General features: G+C 39.0%; 1 protein-coding gene across 4 annotated transcripts in view; it reads left to right on the forward strand.

Moving 5' to 3' along the window:
- The window catches only part of FBXL20 (F-box and leucine rich repeat protein 20), a 102,528-nt gene that overhangs the window by 38,540 nt on the left and 36,006 nt on the right, over positions 1-27,982 (forward strand). For all 4 annotated transcript variants that reach the window (XM_055576002.1, XM_055576003.1, XM_055576004.1 and 1 more), the window contains exon 2: positions 20,275-20,336. In XM_055576002.1, the coding sequence (XP_055431977.1) occupies positions 20,275-20,336 (62 nt within the window). The remainder of the gene's footprint in view (positions 1-20,274; positions 20,337-27,982) is intronic.

The following is a 27,982-nucleotide window of genomic DNA, read 5'->3' on the forward strand; positions in this document are numbered from 1 at the left end:
CTCTCAATATCCCAGAATCCCTTTTATAAATGATATTTAGTTGACTTCCTTTCTTAAATATGATGTTAAAATTATTGATAAGCACTCAGAATATACAGTAGTTTTGTCTCCTGGTCTGGTCCTCTGCTTTCATTAATGTATCCTAAGATTGTAGCTTCTTTCCTTTTAAAATTTGTTACAGTAAGTCACATAAATAAATCATGATAAATTAAAATTCCCTGTTGTGTGTGTGTGTGAAGCTAGCTTTCTAGTTTCATATTTATATAACTAGTAGTTGCTCAATCTAAGACTTTTTAAAATTTACCGTTTACTTTCCTCTTGATACTGTCCTTTTGAAATCATGTTGAACCCTCTTTCTGTTATCCAAGGTTATTATTTACCCCAATGAGTTTCATGGTATCCAGAAATTTTGTTATATATACTTATGACTTTATTTAAGATATCTAATACAGCTGCATGGGGATTTTGGTTAAACATGGGCGTTTGACTTAATACATTATTGCCTTTCTTTTCAAATAACACTGACATTACAATAAAAGAATAAAAAGTATAACATCACAGGAACAAAAATGACCAAAAAATTTTAGAAGATAAGAAAAAATTAGTAGAAGAGTATTAAATGATTTAGGCAAGTGGAAGGAGGTACACTCTGAGTTGTCTGCGGAGACTAGCTAGCAGGTTTACAAAACCTCCGAAAAGACTCAACACTTGGTAGTAAAAAGTGAAAATACAAGGATGAGGCTGGAGATTAAAAGTAGATAATAGCTGTAGAATGTCTTAAATGAAGTGGTTGAATCCTCCGTAAACTATTTGTCTTTCTAGGAAACTGGGCATTATATTTTCTCCAAGAAAATGGAGGCTGATATTCTGGATCCAGGTATATCAGATGCATGAAAAGGAAGGGACATGGAGCCAAACAGTGAACTTCCATATAGCTTCTTAATGCGATGAATAGAAGTAGACAGCCAAGGATAACCTAACAGTTGAGGAGAGCCTCTAAGATGAGAGGGTGAACAAATGAAAGAGACAAGGTAGAGACCAGAGGGAAAAAAACACAGTGGGCCAGAGGGGAAGGGGTATTAATCTGTTAGAAAGGAAATGTTGCATCTTCAAAAGAAGAGAACATTCTTTTGAAACTCTTTCAATAAATAAGAAATAACTTTTGGAAATTAAAAATGATACCCCCCCAAAAAAAATTAGTACAAAGATTGGAAGCAAAGTTGAAGCAGTTTCATAAAGACACAGATCATAGGTACTGATTATGATTTCAGTAAACTGAGGATATAGAAGACTATACTAAAAATGTCCAGAAAGAGTACCTTGAAGTTACAGTCATGTCCGACTCTTTGCGACCCTGTGGACTGTAGCCCACCAGGCTCCCCTGTCTATGGGGATTCTTTGGGCACAAATACTGGAGTGGGTTGCTATGCCCTCCTCCAGGGAATCTTCCCAACTCAAAGATTGAGCCCCAGTCTCTCACATTGCTGGCAGACTCTTTGCTGTCTGAGCCACCAGGAAAGCCCAAGAATACTGGAGTGGGTAGCCTATACCCTTCTCCAGCGTATCTTCCTGACCCAGGAATCGAACAGGGGTGTTCTGCATTGTAGGCGGATTCTTAATGACCTAGCTACTAGGAAGAAATTGTCTAAATTTGATAAGCATATTAAAAAAAACAGGTAAATATCAGAACTCCCTACAAGATTTGTTAGGAATAGGGAGGATCCTACTGGTTTTCTAATGTCCTTTTGTCTTGGTTGACATTTTATATAAAAATTCAGTTGAGTTATATGGTATACAGACTATATAAATATGTAGTCTATAAACTATTAAGAGTCTATATATAGTCTATATAAACTATATAAACTATATTTATATAGACTAGATAAATATATATATCAATAACAACCAAATATCTAGCCATATCTTACAGCCTTTGTTCAGCTATCTTGTTTTTTGTTTGTTTTTATTTATTTATTTTTTTAGCTATCTTGTTCTTAACAGTGACACTGTCTTCTTCATCAGTTCAGTTCAGTCAGTTAGTTGTGTCCGACTCTTTGTGACCGCATGGACTGCAGCACACCAGGCCTCCCTGTCCATCACCAACTCCCGGAGTTTATCCAAACTCATGTCCATTGAGTAGGCGATGCCATCCAACCGTCTCATCCTCTGTCATCCCCTTTTCCTCCTGCCCTCAATCTTCCCCAGCATCAGGGTCTTTTCAGATAAGTCAGCTCTTCGCATCAGGTGGCTGAAGTATTGGAGTTTCAGCTTCAACATCAGTCCTTCCAGTGAACACCCAGGACTGATCTCCTTTAGGATGGACTGGTTGGATCTCCTTGCAGTCCAAGGGACTCTCAAGAGTCTTCTCCAATACCACAGTTCAAAAGCATCAACTTAATATGCTGTCTAGGTTTGTCATAACTTTCCTTCCAAGGAGCAAGCGTCTTTTAATTTCATGGCTGCAGTCACCATCTGCAGTGATTTTGGAGCCAAAAAAAATAACGTCAGCCACCATTTCCACTGGTTCCCCATCTATTTGACATAAGTGATGGGACCAGATGCCATGATCTTAATTTTCTGAATATTGAGCTTTAAACCAACTTTTTCACTCTCCTCTTTCAGTTTCATCAAGAGGCTCTTTAGTTCTTCTTCATTTTCTGCCATTAGGGTGGTGTCATCTGCATATCTGAGGTTATTGATATTTCTCCTGGCAGTCTTGATTCCAACTTGTGCTTCATCCAGCCCAGTGTTTCTCATGATGTACTCTGCATATAAGTTAAATAAGCAGGGTTGTTGGGGGCAAAGTGGGGAACTCTTGGGCCCTGGAAGGCGCAAACGGAGGTGGCGGCGATCGCCTTAAATCAGAAAGTGGTGGATAGGTTTTTAAAGGTTTGCGCAGAAGGGGAGGTAGCTCGCCAGGGCGCCTGGCCACAGTGTCCTGTAAGTCCTCTCCTTTCTCCTCTGCTGATTTTTTCTTCCTTCTTCTCTTTAAATCTTTCTCAAGTTTTCTTTCCTTCACTCTATCTTTTTTTCTTCCTCTTCTCTTCTCTTTTACTTTCTATCATTTCCTTCCTGTTTCCCTCTTTCATTCTCCCTTCTTCCTTCTTACTGTCTCTCTCTCTCTCCCTCTCTTCTTGCCTTTCTCACTTTTCTCTCCCCCTTCCTTTCTCGCTACCTTCTCTTTCCTTCGTTTCTTTTCCTTTACCCTTTCTCTCTTTTTCTTTCCTCCTCCCTCTCTTTCTCTCTGTATCCCTTTTTCTAACTTCCTTTCTTTTTCTATCTTGCTGCATTCCTTGATTCTTTCCTCCTCTGTTCCTCTCTCCTTTTCACTCTTTAGTTCTTTTTCTATCTTTAGATCTTTCTCTATTTTCTTTCCTTTTTTCTTTTTCACTTTTTTTCTTTTTATTTTTCTCTCTCTCTCTTTTTTTTTTTTTTTTTTGCTTGGGTGAGGCCCCTCCTGAGGGGGTTTTCTGCAAGGAGCAGGCTCTGTATGTTGTGTATTTTTTAAAAGCTCCTTTGTTTAAAAAAAACTTTTTTATCTTTTTCAACCTTAGGCAATGCTCTGGGAGGCTTTGGATGTAAACTGGAGAATTCTTAGGCCCTGGGAGGTGCAAGCGGAGGTGGGGTAGTTGCCTTAAATCAGAAATTGTTGGATAAATTTTTAAAGGTTTGTGTAGAGGGAGAGGGGGCTCACCAGGGTGCCCGGCCACAGCGTCCTGTAAGCCCTCTCACTCCTCGGGAGGTAGAGCACAGTCTCGCTCCTTTTCTTCGTCAATGGCAGAAAATATGATCTGCGCAGAAGGTGGAGACTCACTACCATCCACTGCTATAGCCTCTCCCATAGGTTATCCCACAGCCTCATGACGAGGGTCCAGAACATTTTTAATCATATTTATAGGATAAGTTTTTAGTTGTTCTTTTACCTTCACCCAAGTATCTAAATTAACAGTAGCCTCTTTTAACAGTTTCAAGATTACTTGTATATAAAGAGTTGCCGTCCTTAGTTTCAGTGTTAGCCATGTCAGAAAATTAAGTATAATAGAAGATAAAGCTTTTAGCTTTCAAAAGATCAGGCTTTTCTTTGGCCTTTTAACTTCAGAAACCGTTTTTTCTCTCTAACTCTAACCGTTTAACACTTTCAACACTTCCCACTCCTACTCGCCCTGTCTATCCTACAGGGGGGTCCGCGGCACCCTGAGTAGGGTCCTAGCCGTCCCGAACACTGGGGGAACAACAGGGCTGATGACCCAAACTGTTCTGAGGGGGAACAACAGGGCTGATGACCCAGATTGTTCCGAGGAGGGGGGCAATAGGGCTGATGACCCTAATTGCTCTGAGGGGGAACAACAGCGCTGATGACCCAAATTGTTCTGGGGAACCTACCTTCGAATTGCCTGTCTCGGGCGCCACCTGCCGGGGTCCAGCCCCGGCTGATCCAGGGTATTTGAAGCGGGGATGGCGTCGGCGAGGATCAGGATACAAGAGCTTCAATTAGATATTAATTAGAGATGTAAAGAGTAATAGAATGAGGATAGCTCAGTAGGTAAATTCAGTGGAGAAAAGAGGCTGAGTAGCTTGGTTTACGCAGGAGACCAATAAAACTTCAAGACAAGAAGTTTGCACTACTTACGTAGGCCGCAGGCGTCCTTCCGTTCTCCCGAAGGAGAGGAGACACTGAGGCCTCCCCAGTCGGATCTTAGAAGCCCAGGCATAATTAGTAAGCATGGCAGGTTCTGCGCTCCAGATGGAGACTCAGCCAGAGTGAGAGAGAGAGCGACATGGGGAGACCAGTCTTTCGAGGAACTGATCCCAATTCTTTATTTTCCAGAGTCTGTTTTTATGCACTGAGATGTTATACAAAAGTCACGCGGGGATAGCAGTCCTGACTTTTATTAAAGTCAGGTGCTTCACACAAATGTATACAGAGGTCTTAGGGGTGTTACATCATCTTCTGGCCAGGGGGCCTGCTGACAATTTACGACCCTCTCCTTGTGACAGCGGTCAGTCAACCAGAACACTTATTTCTCCAGGGGTGATTATTCTTAAAACAGACGCCACCCAAATAAAGTTACATTCCTATAGGGTGAGGGTGTAGTGGGTTTTAGTTAAGGAAAGAATTTACTTGGCCTAAGGTCTAATGTGATTTATATCAAAGGTTAATACTTATTTCTTCTATATATTCATTAATGTGTGTAAGGGCAGGGGATGTGGAGTCTTAGCAACAAACATTGGCTCAACAAATGAAAAACCCTTCACCAATACAATTTCTAATCAGCCCACTATACTTATACTAATGGTTTTCTAACTTTTCTAAGCAACCTGTTTTTAGAAGGTTTAAAGCATCTCATGCCTCTCACGGTTGGGAGGCTGTGAGCAATCACATGTGGCCGGACAAGCCTTTCAGGCAGGCTAGAGAACCTTCAGAGGAGTTTGTAGGTTGAAACACTCCTATCAAGCCCAGGAATTATTATTAACTGGAGCTCTAAGTTAACTTCTCCAAAAGAGGTGGTGGGGGACAGCCCCCCATAAAGTCAGAGGTGTAGGTGAGAGCACAAAGTAGTAAAGTAGGCAGGCTCTGGTTATGGGGGTAGATGCTCGAGGATTTCCAGGGGGACTCCTGAGGCTCGATCCCGCCTTTGCATATGTCAAGCCTCCTTCCTCATGACCTTTGCCATGGGTGGAGTGCCTCACGCCGGCCCCCAGCACAGGGTGACAATATACAGCCTTGACATACTCCTTTCCCAGTTTGGAACCAGTCTGTTGTTCCATGTCCAGTTCTAACTGTTGCTTCCTGACCTGCATACAGATTTCTCAAGAGGAAGGTCAGGTGGTCTGGTATTCTCATCTTTTTCAGAATTTTCCACAGTTTATTGTGATCCACACAGTCAAGGCTTTGGCATAGTCAATAAAACACAGAAACAGATGTTTTTTTGAAATTCTCTTGCTTTTTCAATGATCCAGCAGATGTTGGCAGTTTGATTTCTGGTTCCTCTGCCTTTTCTAAATCCAGCTTGAACATCTGGAAGTTTACGGTTCATGTACTGTTGAAACCTGGCTTGGAAAATTTTGAGCATTACTTTACCAGTGTGTGAGATGAGTGCAATTGTGTGGTAGTTTGAGCACTCTTTGGCATTGCCTCTCTTTGGGATTGGAATGAAAACTGACCTTTTCCAGTCCTGTGGCCACTGCTGAGTTTTCCAAGTTTGCTGGCATATTGAGTATAGCACTTTCACAACGTCATCTTTTAGCATTTGAAATAGCTCACCTGGAATTCCATCACCTCCACTAGCTTTGTTCATAGTGATGCTTCCTAAGGCCCACCTGACTTCACATTCCAGAATGTCTGGCTCTAGGTGAGTGATCACATCATCCTGATTATCTGGGTCATGAAGATCTTTTTTGTACAGTTCTTCTGTGTATTCTTGCCACCTCTTCTTAATATCTTGTGCTTCTGTCAGGTCCATACCATTTCTGTCCTTTATTGAGCCCATCTTTGCATGAAATGTTCCCTTGGTATCTCTACTTTTCTTGAAGAGATCTCTAGTCTTTCCCATTCTCTTATTTTCTTCTGTGTCTTTGCACTGATTACTGAGAAAGGCTTTCTTACCTCTCCTTGCTATTCTTTGGAACTCTGCATTCAAATGGGTGTATCTTTCCTTTTCTCCTTTGCTTTTCACTTCTCTTCTCTTCACATCTATTTGTAGGACCTCCTCAGACAGCCATTTTGCTTTTTTGCATTTCTTTTTCTTGGGGATGGTCTTGATTCCTATCTCCTCTACAGTGTCACGAACCTCCATCCATAGTTCATCAGGCACTCTATCAGATCTAGTCCCTTAAATCTATTTGTCACTTCCACTGTATAATCATAAGGGGTTTGATTTAGGTCATACCTGAATGGTCTAGTAGTTTCCCCCACTTTCTTCAATTTCAGTCTGAATTTAGCATAAGGAGTTCATGATCTGAGCCACAGTCAGCTCCCGGTCTTGTTTTTGCTGACTGTATAGAGCTTCTCCATCTTTGGCTGCAAAGAATATAATCAGTCTGATTTTGGTGTTGGCCATCTGGTGAAGTCCATGTGTAGAGTCTTCTTTTGTGTTGTTGGAAGAGGGTGTTTGCTATGACAAGTGCATTTTCTTGGCGAAACTCTATTAGCCTTTGCCCTGCTTCATTCTGTACTCCAAGGCCAAATTTGGCTGTTACTCCAGGTGTTTCTTGACTTCCTACTTTTGCATTCCAGTCCCCTATAATGAAAAGGACATCTTTTTTGGGAGTTAGCTCTAAAAGGTCTTGTAGGTCCTCATAGAACCATTCTACCAGCTTCTTCAGTGTTACTGCTCAGGGCATAGACTTGGATTACCGTGATATTGAATGGTTTGCTTTGGAAACGAACAGAGAACATTCTGTCGTTTTTGAGATTGCATCCAAGTACTGCATTTCGGACTCTTTTGTTGACTATGATGGGTACTCCATTTCTTCTAAGGGATTCCTGCCCACCAGTAGTAGATATAATGGTCATCTGAGTTAAATTCACCCATTCAAGTCCATTTTAGTTCGCTGATTCCTAGAATGTTGACGTTCACTCTTGTCATCTCACGTTTAACCACTTCCAATTTGCCTTGATTCATAGACGGAACATTCCAGGTTCCTATGCAATATTGCTCTTTACAGCATCAGACCTTACTTCTATCACCAGTCACGTCCACAACTGGGTGTTGTTTTTGCTTTGGCACCGTCTCTTCATTCTTTCTGGAGTTATTTCTCCACTGATCTCCAGTAGTTCATATCATGGCCTAAAAAGTCTAATAGATTTCCTTGGTCTATTAACTTGGTATCACTCTTCTTTAATGCCTTTCTTACAAAGTTATTTTTTCCTTTCCCTTTTAAAGAATCTTTCTAATTTAGCATGTTGTCTCTTTTTGTTCCCTTTAAATCTAAAATATAATTTCTGGCATGCAGTTAGGATGTCTTGGGTACTGTGTACTTTGTTTCTTACATTATCTAAAACAGGGGAATTCTTTTTCTACAAATAAGTAACATGGCTGTATTAAAATACCATTGCTTTGGAAATATTTCCATAGCAGTAAGATGATTTAGAATGTGTGTTTGTGACTGAGTTGTAAAATTACTATCTGACATATGTCTTGGAAAATTCCACACATCCTGCCAGTTTTCAGTTTCTGGCACATTGACTAGAGTTTGTACATGAGGAAATCAAACCCTACTTTCCCTTGATTTACCACCCCCTCTGATAATATGAGATTCAGTTAAATGCTTGCTAATCTTGAGTCAGATCCCATCATGGCCTTTCTGTATCTACTAGTTCTTTTGTGTGTATGTCTTCCAAGCGGCTCAATGGTAGAAAATCCTCCTGCCAATGCAGGAGACACGGGTTCAGTCCTTGGGTCAGGAAGATCCCAAGGAGGAGAAAGTGGCAACCCAAAGAATAGAATAGAAGTGTGTGCTTATATTCTGGATATTGAATTGGTAGTGGATATTGATTTTGGTTAAATAAGCAGAAGTCAGGATAAAAGAAAATCTTGGATGTTAGAAGGCATCCAAAGCAGAAAGTTTGACCTGTTAAGTAATGTATCTGTTTTCTAAATGTATCCCTTCATCGGTGCTTTTATCTACAGATTTCTTTTTTAGGATAAATTTAGTCATGAGATGGTAATGCACTGGCAGCAGTTTGCTTCTAAAAAGCAATTGTGTTTCTACTAAGGACAAGATGTTGGGTGGAGGAATTACATACTTATTTGGTTTTAGGTTTATTTAGCCATACAAAAATGTTTTTCCTCTTAAGATTTTGGCAAGAAAATCTAACCAATTGGAAAAACATCTGGTGTTGGTTGAGTGAGGGAATCGCATAATCAGTAAAAATTACTTATAGGAAAAAATTGTTTAAAAAAACTCTGCAGCTTCAACTCTGGACTTCTCTATGGCAGTTTATCCTTAATCTCTCCCAGAAATTTTCTTCCCAGCAAAAGATTTTACCTATGTTGGGCTACTTCTGTATATCTCTAATTTTATTCAAATCTTTGAAATTTAGATCACAAGTCATACACTTTTTAAATGGAGAACCTGTTTTCACAGCTTTTGCTATCTAACAACCACTCTGAAACTTAGTGGCTTGAAACAGTTATCCAGCCTGGCAGTTCTTCTGCTAGTCACTCAAAAAGATCACTGGCAAGGCTGCAGTCCTCTGGTGGCTTGGCAGGGGCTTGAGCATCTAAGATGGCCTCACTTACCGTCTGAGATCTTGGTGTCACTGTCAGCTGGTACTCTTTTTCCACAAGGCCTGTCATCATGCAGAAGGTTATCTTGGGCTTTCTAACATACTAGCAGGAGTGTTTCAAGAATTAAAGTTTCCATTAAGGCTTACTTGGAAATCAGTGTTATGTTCACACACACACTGTTTTTTTTGTTTGTTTGCTTTTTGTTTTGGTCAGATCAAAAATCACGTGAATTTGGATGCAAAGGGTGGGAAAATAGACTCCACTTATTGAAGGGAGGTACAGCAAAACCCCATTGCCAAAGGGTATTGTAGCAAGGAGATAAGATTCTTTGGAGGCCCTTATTATAATGTTCTACCATGGTCTGCCCTTTGGCTCCAGTGATTCACATTCTTGTCACATGCAAAGCATTCTCTCCCAAGACCTCCAAAATCTTCTCCAAAGACAAATAACCTGTAAAAATTAAAAAGTGTAAATAAACAGTGGTGAATACCTGTAATTTATCATCAGTATCAAATTTAGAGGTGGATGAGGGTACTGATGCGAAGAACTGACTCTTTTGAAAAGACCCTGAGACTGGGAAAGATTGAAGGTGGGAGAAGAGGGTGACAGAGGATGAGATGGTTGGATGACATCACCGACTCCATGGACGTGAGTTTGAGTAAACTTCAGGAGTTGGTGATGGTCAGGGAAGCCTGGCATGCTGCAGTCCATGAGGTCCCAAAGAGTCAGACTCAACTGAGCAACTGAACTGAACTGAACTGAGGGTACTTACCTGCAGTTCCTCTTGATCCAGAGACTTGTGAACTAAAAAGAAAAGTTATCTGCCCCATACACTCAACATACACTGTTATTCACAAAGATAAAATAACGGTAATATATTCCCCCAAAAAAGGGGGAGTAACAGGAGGCAAGGGCTTCCCAGGCGGCACTAGTGTTAAGGAACGTGCCTGCCAGTGCAGGAGACATAAGAGACTCAGGTTCAACTCCTGGATCAGGAAGATCCTTGGAAGAGGGCATGGCAACCCACTCCAGTATTCTTGCCTGGAGAATCTCATGGACAATGGAGCTAGCTGAGCTATGGTTATAAGGTCACAAAGAGTCGTACACGACTGAAGCAACTTAGCACACACAAATGCACGCATCAGCCCTGAAATGTAGTAGACATGTTGTCAGGGTCACATACTGCAGCTAAAACAGAGCAGAACCCTGTGTTCCTTCTCCCCCATGTCCTCTGCCTGCCTTTTGTCTGTAGAAAATGTTTAGCTGAAGTGTAAGTTTAACAGAGAATCAAGAAAATGCAGAAGCAAAGGAAAACAAACAAAACCAATAATTGTTCAGTTATTAAGCAAAGTCAAGGGCCTTAAGTTCTTCTTCATGGGCAATAAAATCAAGATGGCACTGACGGGACCACTGCATAACCAATTTCAAGATGCCTGTCAGAGCTGACTGTAGCCCCCTGCCTTGGCCTATAAACACACCTGAAACTCTCCTTCAAAAGCTCTTGCCTAGGCACTTCCCTGGTGGCCTAGTGGTTTAGAATCTGCCTTGTAACACAGGGAATGTGGGTTTGATCCTTGGTTGGGGAACAAGATTGCACGTGCTGCAGGGCAACTAAGCTCGAGTGCCACAACTGTTGAGCCTGGGTGCTATAGCAGCTAGAGAGAAGCTTGCACGCTGCAATGAAAGATCTTGCATGCCACAACTAAACCTACCACAACCCAAAAATAAATGTTTTTTAAAAGTACCAGTGAACAACCCATCCCAAACTAAATAAATCAGATAGCCAAATAAATTGGATATCTGAGGCTGGGGTCTAATAATTCAATTAAAAAAAAAACAAACAAACCTCTTGCCCACTGATTGTCAGTGGTAAGTTGGCCTTTTGACATGAGTCTACTCTGTCCCCTGGTTGCCTGCTTCTGAAATAAAGCATTTTCCTTTCCACCAACCTTGCCTCTCAAGTGTTGGCAAACAGTTGGATCTGACTTGTGGTAACACAGGAGCAGGAAATGTGCCTTGACTGGGGCCCAGTTCTACTTCTTGGGAATGGTTCCCTAATCCACTGTTCTCTGTGATTCTTAGTACTGCGTCATGAGCTCTTAACACTGCTTTCTGAGAGGTTCTCCTTTTACATAAGAAATACCTCAGGGTACTCCCTCCCTACAGAAAGTTGGGAGTCCAGAGGTCTCCTTTCACTTTAAATAGTCACTGTCCCTTGTTGTAGTTGTACCCAGCAGGTACAACTTCCTTTAAAATTTCTGGGATTTTCTATGAATCTGATTTGTATTATTCCATGTCCCAAAAGCTACATCATTATAACTCTTTTTAAGACAGACCTCTCCCTACTTTGGTTGTGTCTGTCTGCTGTGGCATATATTCCTTCTAGCTGCTTAGAGGCCATTGTGTCTGGTTGAGTCAGCTAGGCATGGCTTTAAATTTTTCTGAATTATAAAACAACTGCATAACCTTTGGTTTGGCAAAGTTCACATATATGATATCAAAAGTATTATCTGTTTAAAAAAAAAAGATAAATTGGACCTTTCAAAATTAAAAATACTCTTTTTTAAAAAACTATTCTTTGAAAGACACCATTAAGAAATAGAAATAACACAGAATGGGAGAAAATATTTACAAGTCATAGAGTAGATAATGAATGTGTATTCAAAATATATTAGTATAAAGAGCCCCTAAATCTAAGAAATAAAACAACTCAAAAGGGTAAATGATTTGAATGCACATTTCACCCAAGAAGTCATTTGAACGGCCAAAAAGCACATGAAAAGATGCCCAACAGCATTAGTAATTACGGAGACGCAAATTGGTACCATAATAACACCCCATTCAGTTCAGTTCAGTCGCTCAGTCGTGTCCGACTCTTTGCGACCCCATGAACTGCAGCACGCCAGGCCTCCCTGTCCATCACCAACTCCCGGAGTTTACCCAAACTCATGTCCATTGAGTCGGTGATGCAATCTAACCATCTCACCTTGTGCTCCCCTTCTCCTCCTGCCTTCAGTCTTTCCCAACATCAGGGTCTTTTCAAATGAGCCAGCTCTTCGCATCAGGTGGTGCCAAGTATGGGAGTTTCAGCTTCAACATCAGTCCTTCCAATGAACACCCAGGACTGATTTCCTTTAGGATGGACTGGTTTGACCTCCTTGCAGTCCAAGGGACTCAAGAGTCTTCTCCAACACCACAGTTCAAAAGCATCAATTCTTCTGTGCTCAGCCCTCTTTATAGTCCAACACTCACATCCATACATGACCACTGGAAAAACCATAGCCTTGACTAGATGGACCTTTGTTGGCAAAGTAATGTCTCTGCTTTTTAATATGCTGTCTAGGTTGGTCATAATTTTCTTTCCAAGGAGCAAGCGTCTTTTAATTTCATGGCTGCAGTCACCATCTGCAGTGATTTTAGAGCCCCCCAAAATAAATTAGACTAGCTGAAATAAAGTCAACATGAGACTTCCATAGAGGTCCAGTGGTTAAGACTCCTTGTTTCCATTGCAGGGTTCGATCCCTGCTTGGAGATCCCAAATGCCCTGGATGGTAAGATACGGACAGACTGGAAATCTTATACGTTGCTGGTGGGAATATAAAATGGTACAGCTACTTTGGATATCAATTTAAAAGTTTAAAATAAACTTAACCATATGATACAAGCCATAAACTCTCCATTTTAGATTTTATCCAAGAGAAATGGGAACCTATTTCAACCCAAAGCAGGTGTAACAATTCAAATGTTGTTAGCTAGGAATGAATAAACAAAATTTGTAATTTCATACGCTGGAATACTATTCAACAATAAAAAGGAATGAACTACTAGTACATGCTACAACATAGATGAACTTCAAAAACACACAGAATAAAAGAAGCCACGTCCAAAAAATTGCATTATTTTATGATTCTATTTTTTTTAATGCTCATAAAGGAAAATCTACAGAGACAGAAAGCAGATGAGTAGTTACTTAAAGATTGATTGCTGATGGGCGTGAATGATATTTTGGGGATGTTGGAATTCATCAAAACTGAGTAGTAGTGATGGTTTGATGGCTTTGTAAATTTACTAAAAATCATTGCAGTGTACACTGAAAACCAGTGAATTTTATGCTATGTGAATTATGCCCTAATAAAGCTGCTAAAATTTCTGTATACAGATGAAATACCATACCAGTGAAAACTTTGCAATTATTACAACTTTTTTTTAAGGAAGGGGGATATAAGTTGAGTATCCAAACTTTTTTCTTCATGTGTTTTACTTGTTATATTTTATAATATTATTGTTATATTTTGTAATGTTATTCAATCTGTTGCTGAAATAATTTCATGTCATTTGCACGTTATTTGATGAATTTAGAGTAACATTCAGTTTATTAAATTTCTTTTTCCCTCCCCTCCTCTCATCTCCCTTCCCAACCATATCCCTCCTTTTCCTTTGTCTCCCTTCCCCTCCCCTCCACCACCGAGATAGATACGAAGTGAACAAAGCATGGAGGTCTGCTGTAAATTTACAGTCAAAAAATATTTCCTGATCTGTTTAGTAAAAATGACATTCATTGGTTCAGGAATTTATAGGCATTGTGTTGTTTACTGACTGTACTGTGATGAACTAAACGGACAAGGCCCCCTTCGTCATTATATCAGAGCTTAAAGTCTGATATATTGGACACCATACCAGCCCAGGGTGCTTTGGGATTTTATCTGAGAAGGGAACAGTCACATCCAGTTAGGATGATTGGAAAAGGTTTCATGACACAGATAACATGTCCAGTGGGCGTTAATCGATTTCTGTTGACAGAATAGGCAAGTTTGGTTGCACGGGTGCTCTAGAGAAGATAACATGAACAAAAAGCACAGAGCCTGTTTGAAGAGAAGCATGTGGTCCTTCGTTCTTATTTTAGTTCTGTTTTCCTCCTCTTGATCATACTGTAATTGCTATCTGTAATTAAAAGTTGCTGCTATTTATAAAATGTATCATTATTTTATATATCACACACAAAAAAGCTTTTGATTTTGATTGTAAGATGATTCCTAAATTCAGAAACTTTAAAATGTGAAAAAAGAATCTTAAAAATTTTTAATTGTGGAAAAATACATATAAAAATTGCCACCCTGTACTTTTTAAAGTGTACAATACATTCAGTATTGTGCAACTGAATTAAATGACTTAAATATTATAGTTTATTTTTCTCTTATATGTAAGTCCAGAAGTATGGTGTCTCTGTAGTCATCTGCAGGCTTTTTCTAGTTTTCTGCTTATCTCTAAACTGTAGTCTTCAGCTTCATGATACAAGATGGAGTTCAGTCATCCTGACCACATTTCACACAGCATAATTGAGGAAGGAATAAAGAAGGGGCACACCCTCTCTCATTAAGGACAGTCCAAGCCCCCTGATACTGTACACATCACTTTTTCTTATATCCCATTGGCCAGAACGTAATGGAAAATAAAGTCGTCTTTCCACACAGCCATGTGTTAGCTAAAAACTGGGAGTTCTGTTACTCTAGACGTGTAGAAAGGATATTGGGGGATACTAGTAATCTGGCCAAAATGCGTGTTAAACTTTTATTTCCTCTATAATTGACTAATATAGGTCAGACCTTTTAATTTCTGGGTTTTGGAGTTGTTAGCTATACTTTACTTTTATTTTATTTTATTTTTAAATTTTTACATAATTGTATTAGTTTTGCCAAATATCAAAATGAATCTGCCACAGGTATACATGTGTTCCCCATCCTGAACCCTCCTCCCTCCTCCCTCCCCATTCCATCCCCCTGGGTCGTCCCAGTGCACCAGCCCCAAGCATCCAGTATCGTGCATCGAACCTGGACTGGCAACTCGTTTCATACATGATATTTTACATGTTTCAATGCCATTCTCCCAAATCTTCCCACCCTCTCCCTCTCTCACAGAGTCCATAAGACTGTTCTATACATCAGTGTCTCTTCTGCTGTCTCGTACACAGGGTTATTGTTACCATCTTTCTAAATTCCATATATATGCGTTAGTATACTGTATTGGTGTTTTTCTTTCTGGCTTACTTCACTCTGTATAATAGGCTCCAGTTTCATCCACCTCATTAGAACTGATTCAAATGTATTCTTTTTAATGGCTGAGTAATACTCCATTGTGTGTATGTACCACAGCTTTCTTATCCATTCATCTGCTGATGGACATCTAGGTTGCTTCCATGTCCTGGCTATTATAAACAGTGCTGCGATGAACATTGGGGTACACGTGTCTCTTTCCCTTCTGGTTTCCTCAGTGTGTATGCCCAGCAGTGGGATTGCTGGATCATAAGGCAGTTCTGTTTCCAGTTTTTTAAGGAATCTCCACACTGTTCTCCATAGTGGCTGTACTAGTTTGCATTCCCACCAACAGTGTAAGAGGGTTCCCTTTTCTCCACACCCTCTCCAGCATTTATTACTTGTAGACTTTTGGATGGCAGCCATTCTGACTGGTGTGAAATGGTACCTCATAGTGGTTTTGATTTGCATTTCTCTGATAATGAGTGATGTTGAGCATCTTTTCATGTGTTTGTTAGCCATCTGTATGTCTTCTTTGGAGAAATGTCTATTTAGTTCTTTGGCCCATTTTTTGATTGGGTCCTTTATTTTTCTGGAGTTGAGCTGTAGGAGTTGCTTGTATATTCTCGAGATTAGTTGTTTGTCAGTTGCTTCATTTGCTATTATCTTCTCCCATTCTGAAGGCTGTCTTTTCACCTTGCTAATAGTTCCTTTGATGTGCAGAAGCTTTTAAGGTTAATTAGGTCCCATTTGTTTATTTTTGCTTTTATTTCCAATATTCTGGGAGGTGGGTCATAGAGGATCCTGCTGTGATGTATGTCAGAGAGTGTTTTGCCTATGTTCTCCTCTAGGAGTTTTATAGTTTCTGGTCTTACGTTGAGATCTTTAATCCATTTTGAGTTTATTTTTGTGTATGGTGTTAGAAAGTGTTCTAGTTTCATTCTTTTACAAGTGGTTGACCAGATTTCCCAGCACCACTTGTCAAAGAGATTAAAAGTAAAGTATAGTTAACTGTAAGCAGGCTTCTTTGCTAACTATACTTTACTTTTAATCAGCAGGGGTCACTGTTGAGAAAGTGTTTCTTTTCCTATTTCCTTTATTAAACCCAGTTGCCATTTCCCACTCAGATCCTGGATTTAAAACCTCTTGAATTGGTTTCCAATGTCTTTGTTGTGTGATGAGCATTTAAATTCATTATTTTAGTAAACTAATTCCCAAAGTTTGCCAAAGATTTCAAAACTGATCAGGAAAGCTAAAATAATAGCCAAAAAATGCTTCTTCATACTATTCTGGAGCTCTTTGTTATAATTACAGTTTATAAAAAGTAGTTTCACAATTATATTTCTTAACTAGGTAATTTATAGAAAAACGATTACAGTTTTATACAAAGCAGTAATAAATGTTAATGTATGACAAACCAAATCACTTAGATTTTTAAAAACCTGAATATATAAGAATGTCCTATCCCTATATACAAGGGATATATTTATATCCCTTATATAAATATATAAGAATGTCCCTCCCTGTAACAGGAGGGCTGTTACAGTGTCTGTTTAAGGGATGATGTCCTATCTTGAAACAAATAATTGAGAGAGAATACTATAGTTGCTCTCATGTTCCCCCACCACCCCCATCCCCACATCCTTGTAATTGTTTGCAGACAGATTATTAAAATATGTAATTATATATCCCTGATGACTCAGATGGTGAAGAATTTGCCTGCAGTGCAGGAGATGTGGGTTCAGTCCCTGAGTCTAGAAGATCGTCTGGAGAAGGGAATGGCAACCCACTCCAATATTCTTGCCTGGAGAATTCTATGGACAGCAGAGCCTGGTGGCTATAGTCCATGGGATCACAAAGAGTTGGACATGACTGAGCAACTAACACTGTATATCCACACATTAAGAATGTCAGATGTTTAAACAGTGACTTCTCTAAAACAATAATATCTAAAACCTTCACAGATTTTTCTAATTAATTATATCCTTGGTCTAATTGGTTTTGACATCTTTATATGTTGTATGAGAAATCTAGAGTTTGGATTCAGCTGAAATAGTAAGATGTCTAAAACATTCTATTGCTTCTGTGAAGTATTTACTTTATAAACAGTATCATGAACTAGAGTGGAAGCCATTTGAATTTCCTAGAAAACATCTAAAATTAATGTGTGTCTACCTCTAGGATTATTTTCTAAGTTCCATTGCTATGTCACTTTAAATAATAAAATATTCTGACTGTGTGTTAGAACTATGATTTCATAAGTTCTGGGGTCCTCAATCCTTTTTTTCTGGTCCATTGATTCTCAGACTTCAGGAAGCATCAGTATCACCTGGAGGGCTTGTTAAAATACAGGTTGCCTCTCTTTTCCCTCCACCACATCTGGCACCCTGTTTCTGATGCTGTAGATCTGGGGTACAACCCAAGAACTTGCATTTCTAACAAGGTCCTGTGTGATGCTGATGCAGTTATTTGACCACAGTTTGTGAGCCACTGATCTTTCTCTACTTGGAGTAGGATACATGTATGCAGAAGGAAGAGGAGGCAAGTATAAATCTGGACTGGTGTCTTATACACATGATCTTTTCCCAGGTACTCCCAGACACTATTCCTTTTCTTCTTTCCTTTTTCATATATCTCATGTTCATATAGACACAACAGCGTTTGGCCTATTTAGGCTGAAGAAGTGAAGTGAAAGTCACTCAGTCGTGTCCGACTCTTTGCAACCCCATGGAGTATATAGTCCATGGAATTCTCCCGGCCAGAATAGTGGAGTGGGTAGCCGTTCCCTTCTCCAGGGGATCTTCCTGACCCAGGAATCAAACTGGGGTCTCCTGCAATGCAGGCAGATTCTTTACCAACTGAGCTACTAGGGAAGCCCATTTAGGCTAACTTAGGGGGAAATTTTTTTGATTTTTGTTCCTTTTTTTTTTTTTTAAAATCTAGAGTTGTACAAGTTGTGTGAACAATACCTAGCGGATTTATATTTTTTTATCAGTTTAATTATTGTCTATATTCAAGTGAGCAGAAAGTGCCTTGCTGGGTATTCAATTAAATACTTTGGATATACAAGATAGAGTTCAGCATTTCTACTATAAAAGTGATTATCTTTTATATTTTGTGGATTTGAGTTGGGTATAGTCTGTTATATTGGGTGCTTTAGTGATATTTTATACTTAAAAATTTAATTTTTTCCAGAGATCTCAAGCTTAAGATACATGTTGTATGCTAAGAAGTCCCCCAGGCAGGTGTCAACTTTTGATACATTTAGCTGTCTTTGCAAGATATTGCTATTTATGTCATCAACCCTAGATTATTCAGGGTACACTTTATAACTCCTTCATGCATTCTTTCCCGTAAGTGTACCTAGAGGAGAATGATGATGGAACTTCCCTAGCAGTGCACTGGTTAAGACTCCATGCTTCCACTGCAGGGGGCGTGTGTTGGGTCCCTGCTGGGGGAAACTAAAATCCTGCATGGTGTGGCCAAAAAAAAATGAATAATCATAATAGTCAAGAGTCTTAGAAAATTAGAAACTGTGAAATTTGAGATTTGTTTAGGAGGAAGTGTGATGACTTCATTTTGAAAGACTGTTTTACCAAAAAGGAGTATGATTTTTTTCTTAGTAACTTGCATTAATGGATAGAGATTTTAGGGAAGCAGATTTTTCTTTGATGTCAGGTAATTTCCTAAAGCATGTGATTGTCAGTCAGTAGCTTTAGTATAACATAGTGTATTTGCTACACTGAGACTTAGTAGATGATCCAGCTTTCCATCAGCAATTCTGTAGCTTCTTTAAAATTCCTTTTTTCTCCACCTTTTTTTTTTCATTTTCTATAATCTTAGAGATCTGTATCATCTTTTACTTCAACTATAATTTTAACATATTTCTAGCTTATCTCCTTGATGCCAGTCCAAATTTAGTATTTGCTTATTTCTGTGTTTTTCATTGTAGAGGAGGAAACCCTTAAGTACAGAAATAACATCTTACTGTCTTTCTCTTTATTTGCCTGGAAAGGTGCCTAATACTTACAAGATGTTCAGTAAATGTTCACTTCGTGAAGTCAAGAGGCATCTATGTGATACTTAATAGCAGGGACTGAACATACTCCTCAGTTTCAGTGACATGTGTGTTGTCTTTCCTGACTTTTTATTGGATATATAGGTATTTTATTTTTAATGTAGCTTACTAGAAAGCTTATAGTGGAAGAAATTGTGGGTCTGTTTAAAAGTACCCATTGTGAGTTATTTCATTAATTTGAATGATCCTTTGTGCATCCAGAATGCATATGGTTGTGGTTATGAAGCATTATTAGTTTTCTGCATGATTCATAAAACTTGAAAGAGAATGTTCCCTATCCTAGGTTTCTGAACAACTCCATGAACAAATAAATATGAGTTAGATATGGAAAATAACCTTGCCTTAAGGTTTTTCAAATGGTCACTCTGTACTGATACAATTTTAAGCAAGTAAACTTTTTGTACCTCAGTTCCCTTATATGTAAAATGAAGATTAAGGGTCATAAGAAGATTCAATACATTAATACATAAAAAAGACTAAAAATAGCACCTGGCACATAATGTCATCCTTCTGGCTGCTATTAGTTAATTTTTTTCTAAAGATAATGATAGAGAGCAAATTAAATGTCTCAGACATTTTTTAGCCTAAAGAGTTTCTGAAAATATGACTTTGGTTTATAACATCCATTGTGGTTATTCTCTTCTCTCCTAAGAGGATTACCTCTAAACTGTTGAAGTGAAGTCACTCAGTCGTGTCCGACTCTTTGTGACCCCATGGACTGTAGCCTACCAGGCTCCTTGGTCCAGGCAAGAGAACTGGCGTGAGTTGCCATTTCCTTCTCCAGGGGATCTTCCCTACCCAGGGATCGAACCCGGGTCTCCCACATTGTAGGCAGATGCTTTACCGTCTGAGCTACCAGGTGGTAGTCTAAACTGTTGAGTTAAACATAATAAAATGTTAAGTAGCACTTGACACAATGATTTTGTTTTTGCAGATGTTCTCAAGTAGCGATGAAGCTGTAATCAATAAAAAACTTCCCAAAGAACTCCTATTACGGTAAGTCTAACTTTATGATGTTTTTTTTTGTTTTGTATCACATTTGCCTGTTTAAAATAATCTTAAGAGTTTTTGCTCATTTTTGTGTATCTTTAGGATCTGGATGATCTGAATTTTAAAATTTATTGATGCCTTTATTAAACAGTCTTATCCTAGGAATTACAGCCTTTTAAAAAGTTGCTTGAAACTTTCCTCTGTTACACTCGGGATTTTATTAGAATAGCATGACTGAAAAAAGCACATTGTCTTTGCAAAATGTTAGAAGTTACTGTGCTCAGGGGCATCTTCTTGGTCATAACTGGAACTGCTGTCTAGCCCATAACCGGTCCCTGCTTCAGGATGAAAAATATCTCACTCTAGTGCTGGTAAAGAGTATTTCTGGCATTCCTAAGTATTTGCATGCTGAGTCCTCCACTAGATTGCAAGATCCTTGGAAGCAGGGATTAAATCCTAGGACTTAAACTTTGAAAATGCTAAGGGAAAAAAAAAAAAAAAAAGAACTGAATTGAACTTGAAATGGATTTTTTCCATGAAAGTAAAACATACATACGAGCTGGTTGACTACAGTTGAAAAAACATCCTAGACTACCAGAGCCATTGGAAAATGCACTCTGAATATCTTTGAGTATGCCATAAATTTCAGTGAAATTTTAGCTATCTTAAAGAAGAATATATTTAAAACAGGTTATGTTCTTCATTGTTACCATAAACTGAGTACGTTAAGACACACTTATTTTTAATATTGGGCTTCCCGGGTAGTGCTCCCTGCCAATGCAGGAGACTCAAGAGACGCAGGTTCGATCCTTGGTTTGGGAAGATCCCCTGGAGTGGGAAATGGCAACCCACTCTAGTACTCTTGCCTGGAAAATTCCATGGACAGAGGAGCCTAGCAGGCTACAGTCCATGGGGCAGCAAAGGGTCAGCTATGACTAAGCGATCATACTGTGTTTATGTTTTTATTAGAGTTTTTCTGTTTTTGTCATGAAACTCAGATTCCTTACAGTGGTCTACAAGACCTCTCATGTTGTGGCAGGGGAATAATATGATCTGGTTTATATTTTTAAAGCATTAGCCTGGGTACTGTGTGCCAGCCAGATTGGGAGATTTGAGTGGAAAGCAATAAGAAGGCTATTAAAGAAATGTAGGCAAGAAATGAGGGTAACACGGATAACATCTTCTGTAATTCTTTACACTGCACCATTGCCTGCCCTGGCCCTTTCTAACTTTAGACACCATTTCTCATTCCCCTCCCACTCCCTCCCCTCTTTTCCTTTTTTAGATATAATTGACATATAATCTATTAGTTTCAGGTATACAACATAATGATTTGATATTTGTATATATTGCAAAATGGTGGTCCAGTGGCTAAGACTCCATGCTTCCACTGCTGAGGGTACAGGTTCAATCCTGGTTGGGAACTAAGATCCTGGATCCCACATGGTGCAGCAAAAAAACAATAATAACATATGCAGCAAAAAATAATATATTGCAAAATTATCACCATGGTAAATCTAGGTAATATCCATCACAACCCATAGTTAAAAATTTGTTGGATTTTTTGTTGTTACTGTTTTAGCTTCTTTTAGAATCTTGTGCTTCTTCCAGCTCAGCGTTTCTCATGATGTACTCTGCATATAAGTTAAATAAGCAGGGTGACAATATACAGCCTTCACGTACTCCTTATCCTATTTGGAACCAGTCTGTTGTTCCATGTCCAGTTCTAACTGTTGCTTCCTGACCTGCACATAGGTCTCTGAAGAGGCAGGTCAGGTGGTCTGGTATTCCCATCTCTTTCAGAATTTTCCACAGTTTATTGTGATCCACACAGTCAAAGGCTTTGGCATAGTCAATAAAGCAGAAATAGATGTTTTTCTGGAACTCTCTTGCTTTTTCAATGATCCAGCAGATGTTGGCAATTTAATCTCTATTCCTCTGCCTTTTCTAAAACCAGCTTGAACATCTGGAAATTCACAGTTCACGTATTGCTGAAGATTGCTAAGATTATATGGTAGATCTATCTTTACTTAAGAATCTCATACTGTTTTCTGTAACGTCTGTACCAATTTACATTCACACCAACTGTGTATGAGGATTCTCTTTTCTCCACATCCTCACCAACACTTGTTATTTCTTATCTTCTTGATAATAGCCATAGGGGAGTGTTAATATCTCACTGTGGTTTTGATTTAGTCACTATTTTGACTTTGCTCTGTTAACTGTTGATGAACTGTAAGGCCTATAGTTGCTAAAACGGATAGTACTGGGGGGAAGACTGGATAAAGAGGAATTCCTATATCAACCAGTTTTTGTTACCACAACAACTCCTGAATCTCAGTGGCTTTTTCTTACCATTACCTGAGGCTATGGCTTGACTGATTTCTCTTTTAGGCAGTGGGTCAACTTTTTGTTTAAACCAATGAAACCAAATAGAAAATTTTGTGATATCTTTGAAATTACACTAAACAGGGAGCCAATTAGTTAGTGTAAATATTAATGAATTCTGTCCAGGGTATTTGTAATTTTTTTGAAATTCATTAAATGTAATATTTCCTTAGGAAATTTAAATAGCCTGATAAATATCTTGTGGGAGATTTGTTAAGCCTATGTGTTGTTACTCATTTTTGTCCACTAATTTTAGCCTCCATTGATGTTACCTGAAACAGTTACTATTGTTATGTTTGCCGTGGTTTTATATTTTCATAATTCTTCCTGTATTTATTAATTAGAATTCTACTGTAAGGAAGACCATTCACATCTGTTATGTTTATTTATTCAGTTATTTATAACGGTATAGACTTCTGGATATGTGTTTTATTTTATGAGTTATACTGTTACTGTCGTTACTTATTGGTCAGATTTTTTGTGTGGCTTCTAAATTTGTGGGTGTGTGTATTTGGAATTTCATACCATGTCTGTGTATTAGCTGTTTTAAAAAATACAGTTTAATAAGTAGCATGGACTATTTGGCTTGGTTAGCTTTTTAAGTTACACATTACATTATTTGGTGCAACATGTATCAGTCTACAAGGGGAAAACTTGTGTTGCTAGGGCCAAGTTCAGAGCCACAGCCAATTTACCAATGAATTAAGGAAGTGTTCTTGTTTTTTCTTAGCTGTAGTTTACTTTAACTTAGTGATTTTCTTCCTTTCCTTTTGAAACAAAGTTTATTAGTAATGCTCCAGCAGGCTGGAATCCACTGCTTGCATAATGTGAAATTCAGTTAGCAGAATTGACAGTACTTCCTTTCAGAGCAGAACCATGTGCATATCTTTAGGAGTACCTCTTGAAAAATGAATGTCAATGTTTATAAGACAGAGACTCTTCTGTTTTCCAAGAGCTAATGTAAAGTGACTCGTTTCTCAGGATTCCTTCTGAGGATGATATTAATAACTTTAAAAATAACAGGAGTCGTAAGTAAGACTGTTTGAATCCACACATGCCCTTTTAGCTATGAAACAGAATGAAGTTTCAGAATGAGGATTATCATTATTTACAAGAATCTGAAACTTTTTTCATTAATTTTTCAACTTTTGGGGTGTTGACTCATAATTATCATGTAATATGTTATGTGTATATATGAGTTGGTAGATGAATTTTCTGAAGTTAGATGGAAAGAATGAATTGGCTGGAGTTGTTTGTCTAAATAATCATGCTGTATTGGGTCCCCTGGAGTACTCCTAAGTTTGATGATTTTCTGGGAGGACTCAAGGCTCAGCATATAGTCATACTTATAGCTATGATTTATTATAGGGAAAAGATACAAAGCAAAGTCTGCCCGTATGTCTGTCCAATGTATTGTACTCTTTTCCTCCTAGTAAATAAAACTTCACTTGTTTCACTAAAAAAAAAAGGCTGAATGGAGTGAAATAGGAAACCAGGTTTTGCCTTTAAGAGTCCTTTCCCAGTGGAGTCACACAGGGTGTGCTTAATTCCTCCAAAAATAAGTTACAACAGAAAAGTAAAATGTCTACCAGGGAAGCTTATCAGGGAATAGTGGGAAACCTCTGCAATCCAAATTCTCAGATGCCATCCAAGATGCAACAGTGCAAGCAACATTTGAAGGGCCTTTCTAACAAGGATAGGCCTGCTATGTTAACTCTTTTCTGTATACATGCTGTCTTATTATATTCTATTCCAGGAAGCTTACAACACTGATAATATCTAGTATTTTCATTCACTTTAATTGCCAGGAGTTCAGGGTGGATGGGGGAGTATGTTTTCTTACTTTTAAGGGCATAATGGTTAGGAACATCAGCTCTGAAATCTCAACACCTGCATTTTGTCATTTATTAGCTGTAAACTGAAGATTTTAGTAACTACCTTTTAGGAAGGTACTAAAATCCTCCCTAGTGACTTGGTGGTAAAGACTTTGCCTGCCAGTGCAGGAGAGGCAGGTTCAATCCCTGGATTGAGAAGATCCCCCGGGGAAAGAAATGGCGAGTTACAGTCCATGGAGTCTTGAAAGATTTGGACACGACTTGGCAACTAAACAACAACAAACAAGGATCCAATGGTTGATACATATGAAGTGCTTACTAGAAAGAGTGCCCAGCACATAGGAAGTGCAATAAAGTGTCATGTATATTACTGTTAATTCTATTTTTTACTCATAGACCGTAAAATGATGTGACTAGATACTCAGACTACCAAAAGTGATCATCTCTCACCTTTAAGATGCATTGGCAGATGTTCCTGAATCAAAGAACAGAAAAACAATATTGCTCTTACTGACCATTTCGTTTTCTAGTCTTCTCGATTATCCAGAACAAATCAGAGAAACAGAAAGCAAGCTGGAAGATCAAATGTGCATTTTACTTAAAGGATACATGCCAGCCATTTCTCAGTTCCCATTTACTCTTTATTTTTTTCGTTAAACACGGTTAACACAAATTCAATTATGAATATCAGTAAATATGGGATCAGAAGAGTTATGTTGATAGAGGGTCCACTGAGTTTATTATTAGCAATCTGACAATAAGAGAGAATATATAAAAACTAATTTTAAAAGCAGACTTTTCTGGTGGTTCACTGTTTAAAGCTCTGAGCTTCCAGTTCAGGGGGCATCTGGTCGGAGAACAGAGATTCTGTGTGCTGCACAGTGTGGCTTAAAAAAGGAAAGAAAACAAGAAAGAAAAAAAAAGAAAACCAACAAAAACAAACATGTAGGATTGAGACGAGTAGTGGTTCCCAGATGAGAAAGGGTGGTGGGAAAGGTATAAAGGGGGTCAACTGTATGGTGAATTAATGGAAAATAAATTTTGGGTGGTGAGCATGTTGTAGGGTATACAGAAGTAGAAATCCAGTGTTTTACACATGAGACTTATACAGTGTTATAAATCAGTGTTACATCAATTAAAAATTAATAGTAACATTCAAAAATATTACAGTACAGGGTTGTTTATTTAATGAAGAGAAGTATTTTTAGTCACTTAGTTACTTGTGAGGATTTCACTGAATAGAATGATAATTGATGTTCTTTATAAAAGCCACGAGATATCAAAAAATAAATTATGTCCCCTTAAACCTTTGGGGGGGGCAGGGGTTCAGGTGATACATTTTGTTTCATACCGATTTTTAACACAGTAATTTTTAACACAGTTACATATATGACTCTTTAAAAACATAAGCATACGTTTAGGCTGTTTTTTCCCATACCATGTATGTATGATGCATTTTCATTTGAGTTTGCTACTGCAGTTTCCTTGGTGAGAGAATAAAAGACGTATATTTTTATTCTACATTAGCAGAATGCTGAAGTTCAGTAATAAGGCCACATTCTTGTCCTTTGTAGTCTTCACCTTTCTTTCTTTCTTTTAAAGGATTTGTTTCTGTAGAGCAGTTTTAGGTTTACAGTGACATAAGAGGAAGGTACAGAGGTTTCTCACGTGCCCCTTCACACATGCAGGCCTCAACCCCCATTATCAACATAACCCACCAGAATGTTTTTTGTTTATTTGTTTGTTTGCCAAAGATGAACCTATATTAACACCTTCAGTTCAGTTCAGTCGCTCAGTCGTGTCCGACTCTTTGCGACCCCATGAATCGCAGCACGCCAGGCCTCCCTGTCCATCACCAACTCCCGGAGTTCACTCAGACTCATCCATCGAGTCAGTGATGCCATCCAGCCATCTCATCCTCTGTCGTCCCCTTCTCCTCCTGCCCCCAATCCCTCCCAGCATCAGAGTCTTTTCCAATGAGTCAACTCTTCGCATGAGGTGGCCAAAGTACTGGAGTTTCAGCTTTAGCATCATTCCTTCCAAAGAAATCCCTGGGCTGATCTCCTTCAGAATGGACTGGTTGGATCTCCTTGCAGTCCAAGGGACTCTGAAGAGTCTTCTCCAGCACCACAGTTCAAAAGCATCAATTCTTCGGCGCTCAGACTTCTTCACAGTCCAACTCTCACATCCATACATGACCACAGGAAAAACCATAGCCTTGACTAGACAAACCTTTGTTGGCAAAGTAATGTCTCTGCTTTTGAATATGCTGGCTAGGTTGGTCATAACTTTCCTTCCAAGGGGTAAGCGTCTTTTAATTTCATGGCTGCAGTCAACATCTGCAGTGATTCTGGAGCCCCAAAAAATAAAGTCCGACACTGTTTTCACTGTTTCCCCATCTATTTCCCATGAAGTGATGGGACAGGATGCCATGATCTTTGTTTTCTGAATGTTGAGCTTTAAGCCAACTTTTTCACTCTACACTTTCACCTTCATCAAGAGGCTTTTTAGTTCCTCTTCACTTTCTGCCAGAAGGGTGGTGTCATCTGCATATCTGAGGTTATTGATATTTCTCCCAGCAATCTTGATTCCAGCTTGTGTTTCTTCCAGTCCAGTGTTTCTCATAATGTACTCTGCATATAAGTTAAATAAGCAAGGTGACAATATACAGCCTTGACGTACTCCTTATCCTATTTGGAACCAGTCTGTTGTTCCATGTCCAGTTCTAACTGTTGCTTCCTGACCTGCATACAGATTTCTCAAGAGACAGGTCAGGTGGTCTGGTATTCCCATCTCTTGAATTTTCCACAGTTTATTGTGATCCACACAGTCAAAGGCTTTGGCATAGTCAATAAAGCAGAAATAGATGTTTTTCTGGAACTCTCTTGCTTTTTCCATGATCCAGTGGATGTTGGCAATTTGATCTCTGGTTCCTCTGCCTTTTCTAAAACCAGCTTGAACATCAGGAAGTTCACGGTTCACGTATTGCTGAAGCCTGGCTTGGAGGATTTTGAGCATTACTTTACTAGCGTGTGAGATGAGTGCAATTGTGCGGTAGTTTGAGCATTCTTTGGCATTGCCTTTCTTTGGGATTGGAATGAAAACTGACCTTTTCCAGTCCTGTGGCCACTGCTGAGTTTTCCAGATTTGCTGGCATGTTGAGTGCAGCACTTTCACAGCATCATCTTTCAGGATTTGAAATAGCTCACCTGGAATTCCATCACCTCCACTAGCTTTGATCGTAGTGATGCTTCCTAAGGCCCACCTGCCTTCACATTCCAGGATGTCTGGCTCTAGGTCAGTGATCACACCATTGTGATTATCTGGGTCGTGAAGATCTTTTTTGTATAGTTCTTCTGTGTATTCTTGCCACCGCTTCTTAATATCTTCTGCTTCTGTTAGGTCTATACCATTTTGAGCCCATCTTTG

The sequence above is a fragment of the Bubalus kerabau genome, chromosome 4 (genome assembly GCF_029407905.1).
Source record: "Bubalus kerabau isolate K-KA32 ecotype Philippines breed swamp buffalo chromosome 4, PCC_UOA_SB_1v2, whole genome shotgun sequence".
NCBI classification, from domain to species: domain Eukaryota; kingdom Metazoa; phylum Chordata; class Mammalia; order Artiodactyla; family Bovidae; genus Bubalus; species Bubalus kerabau.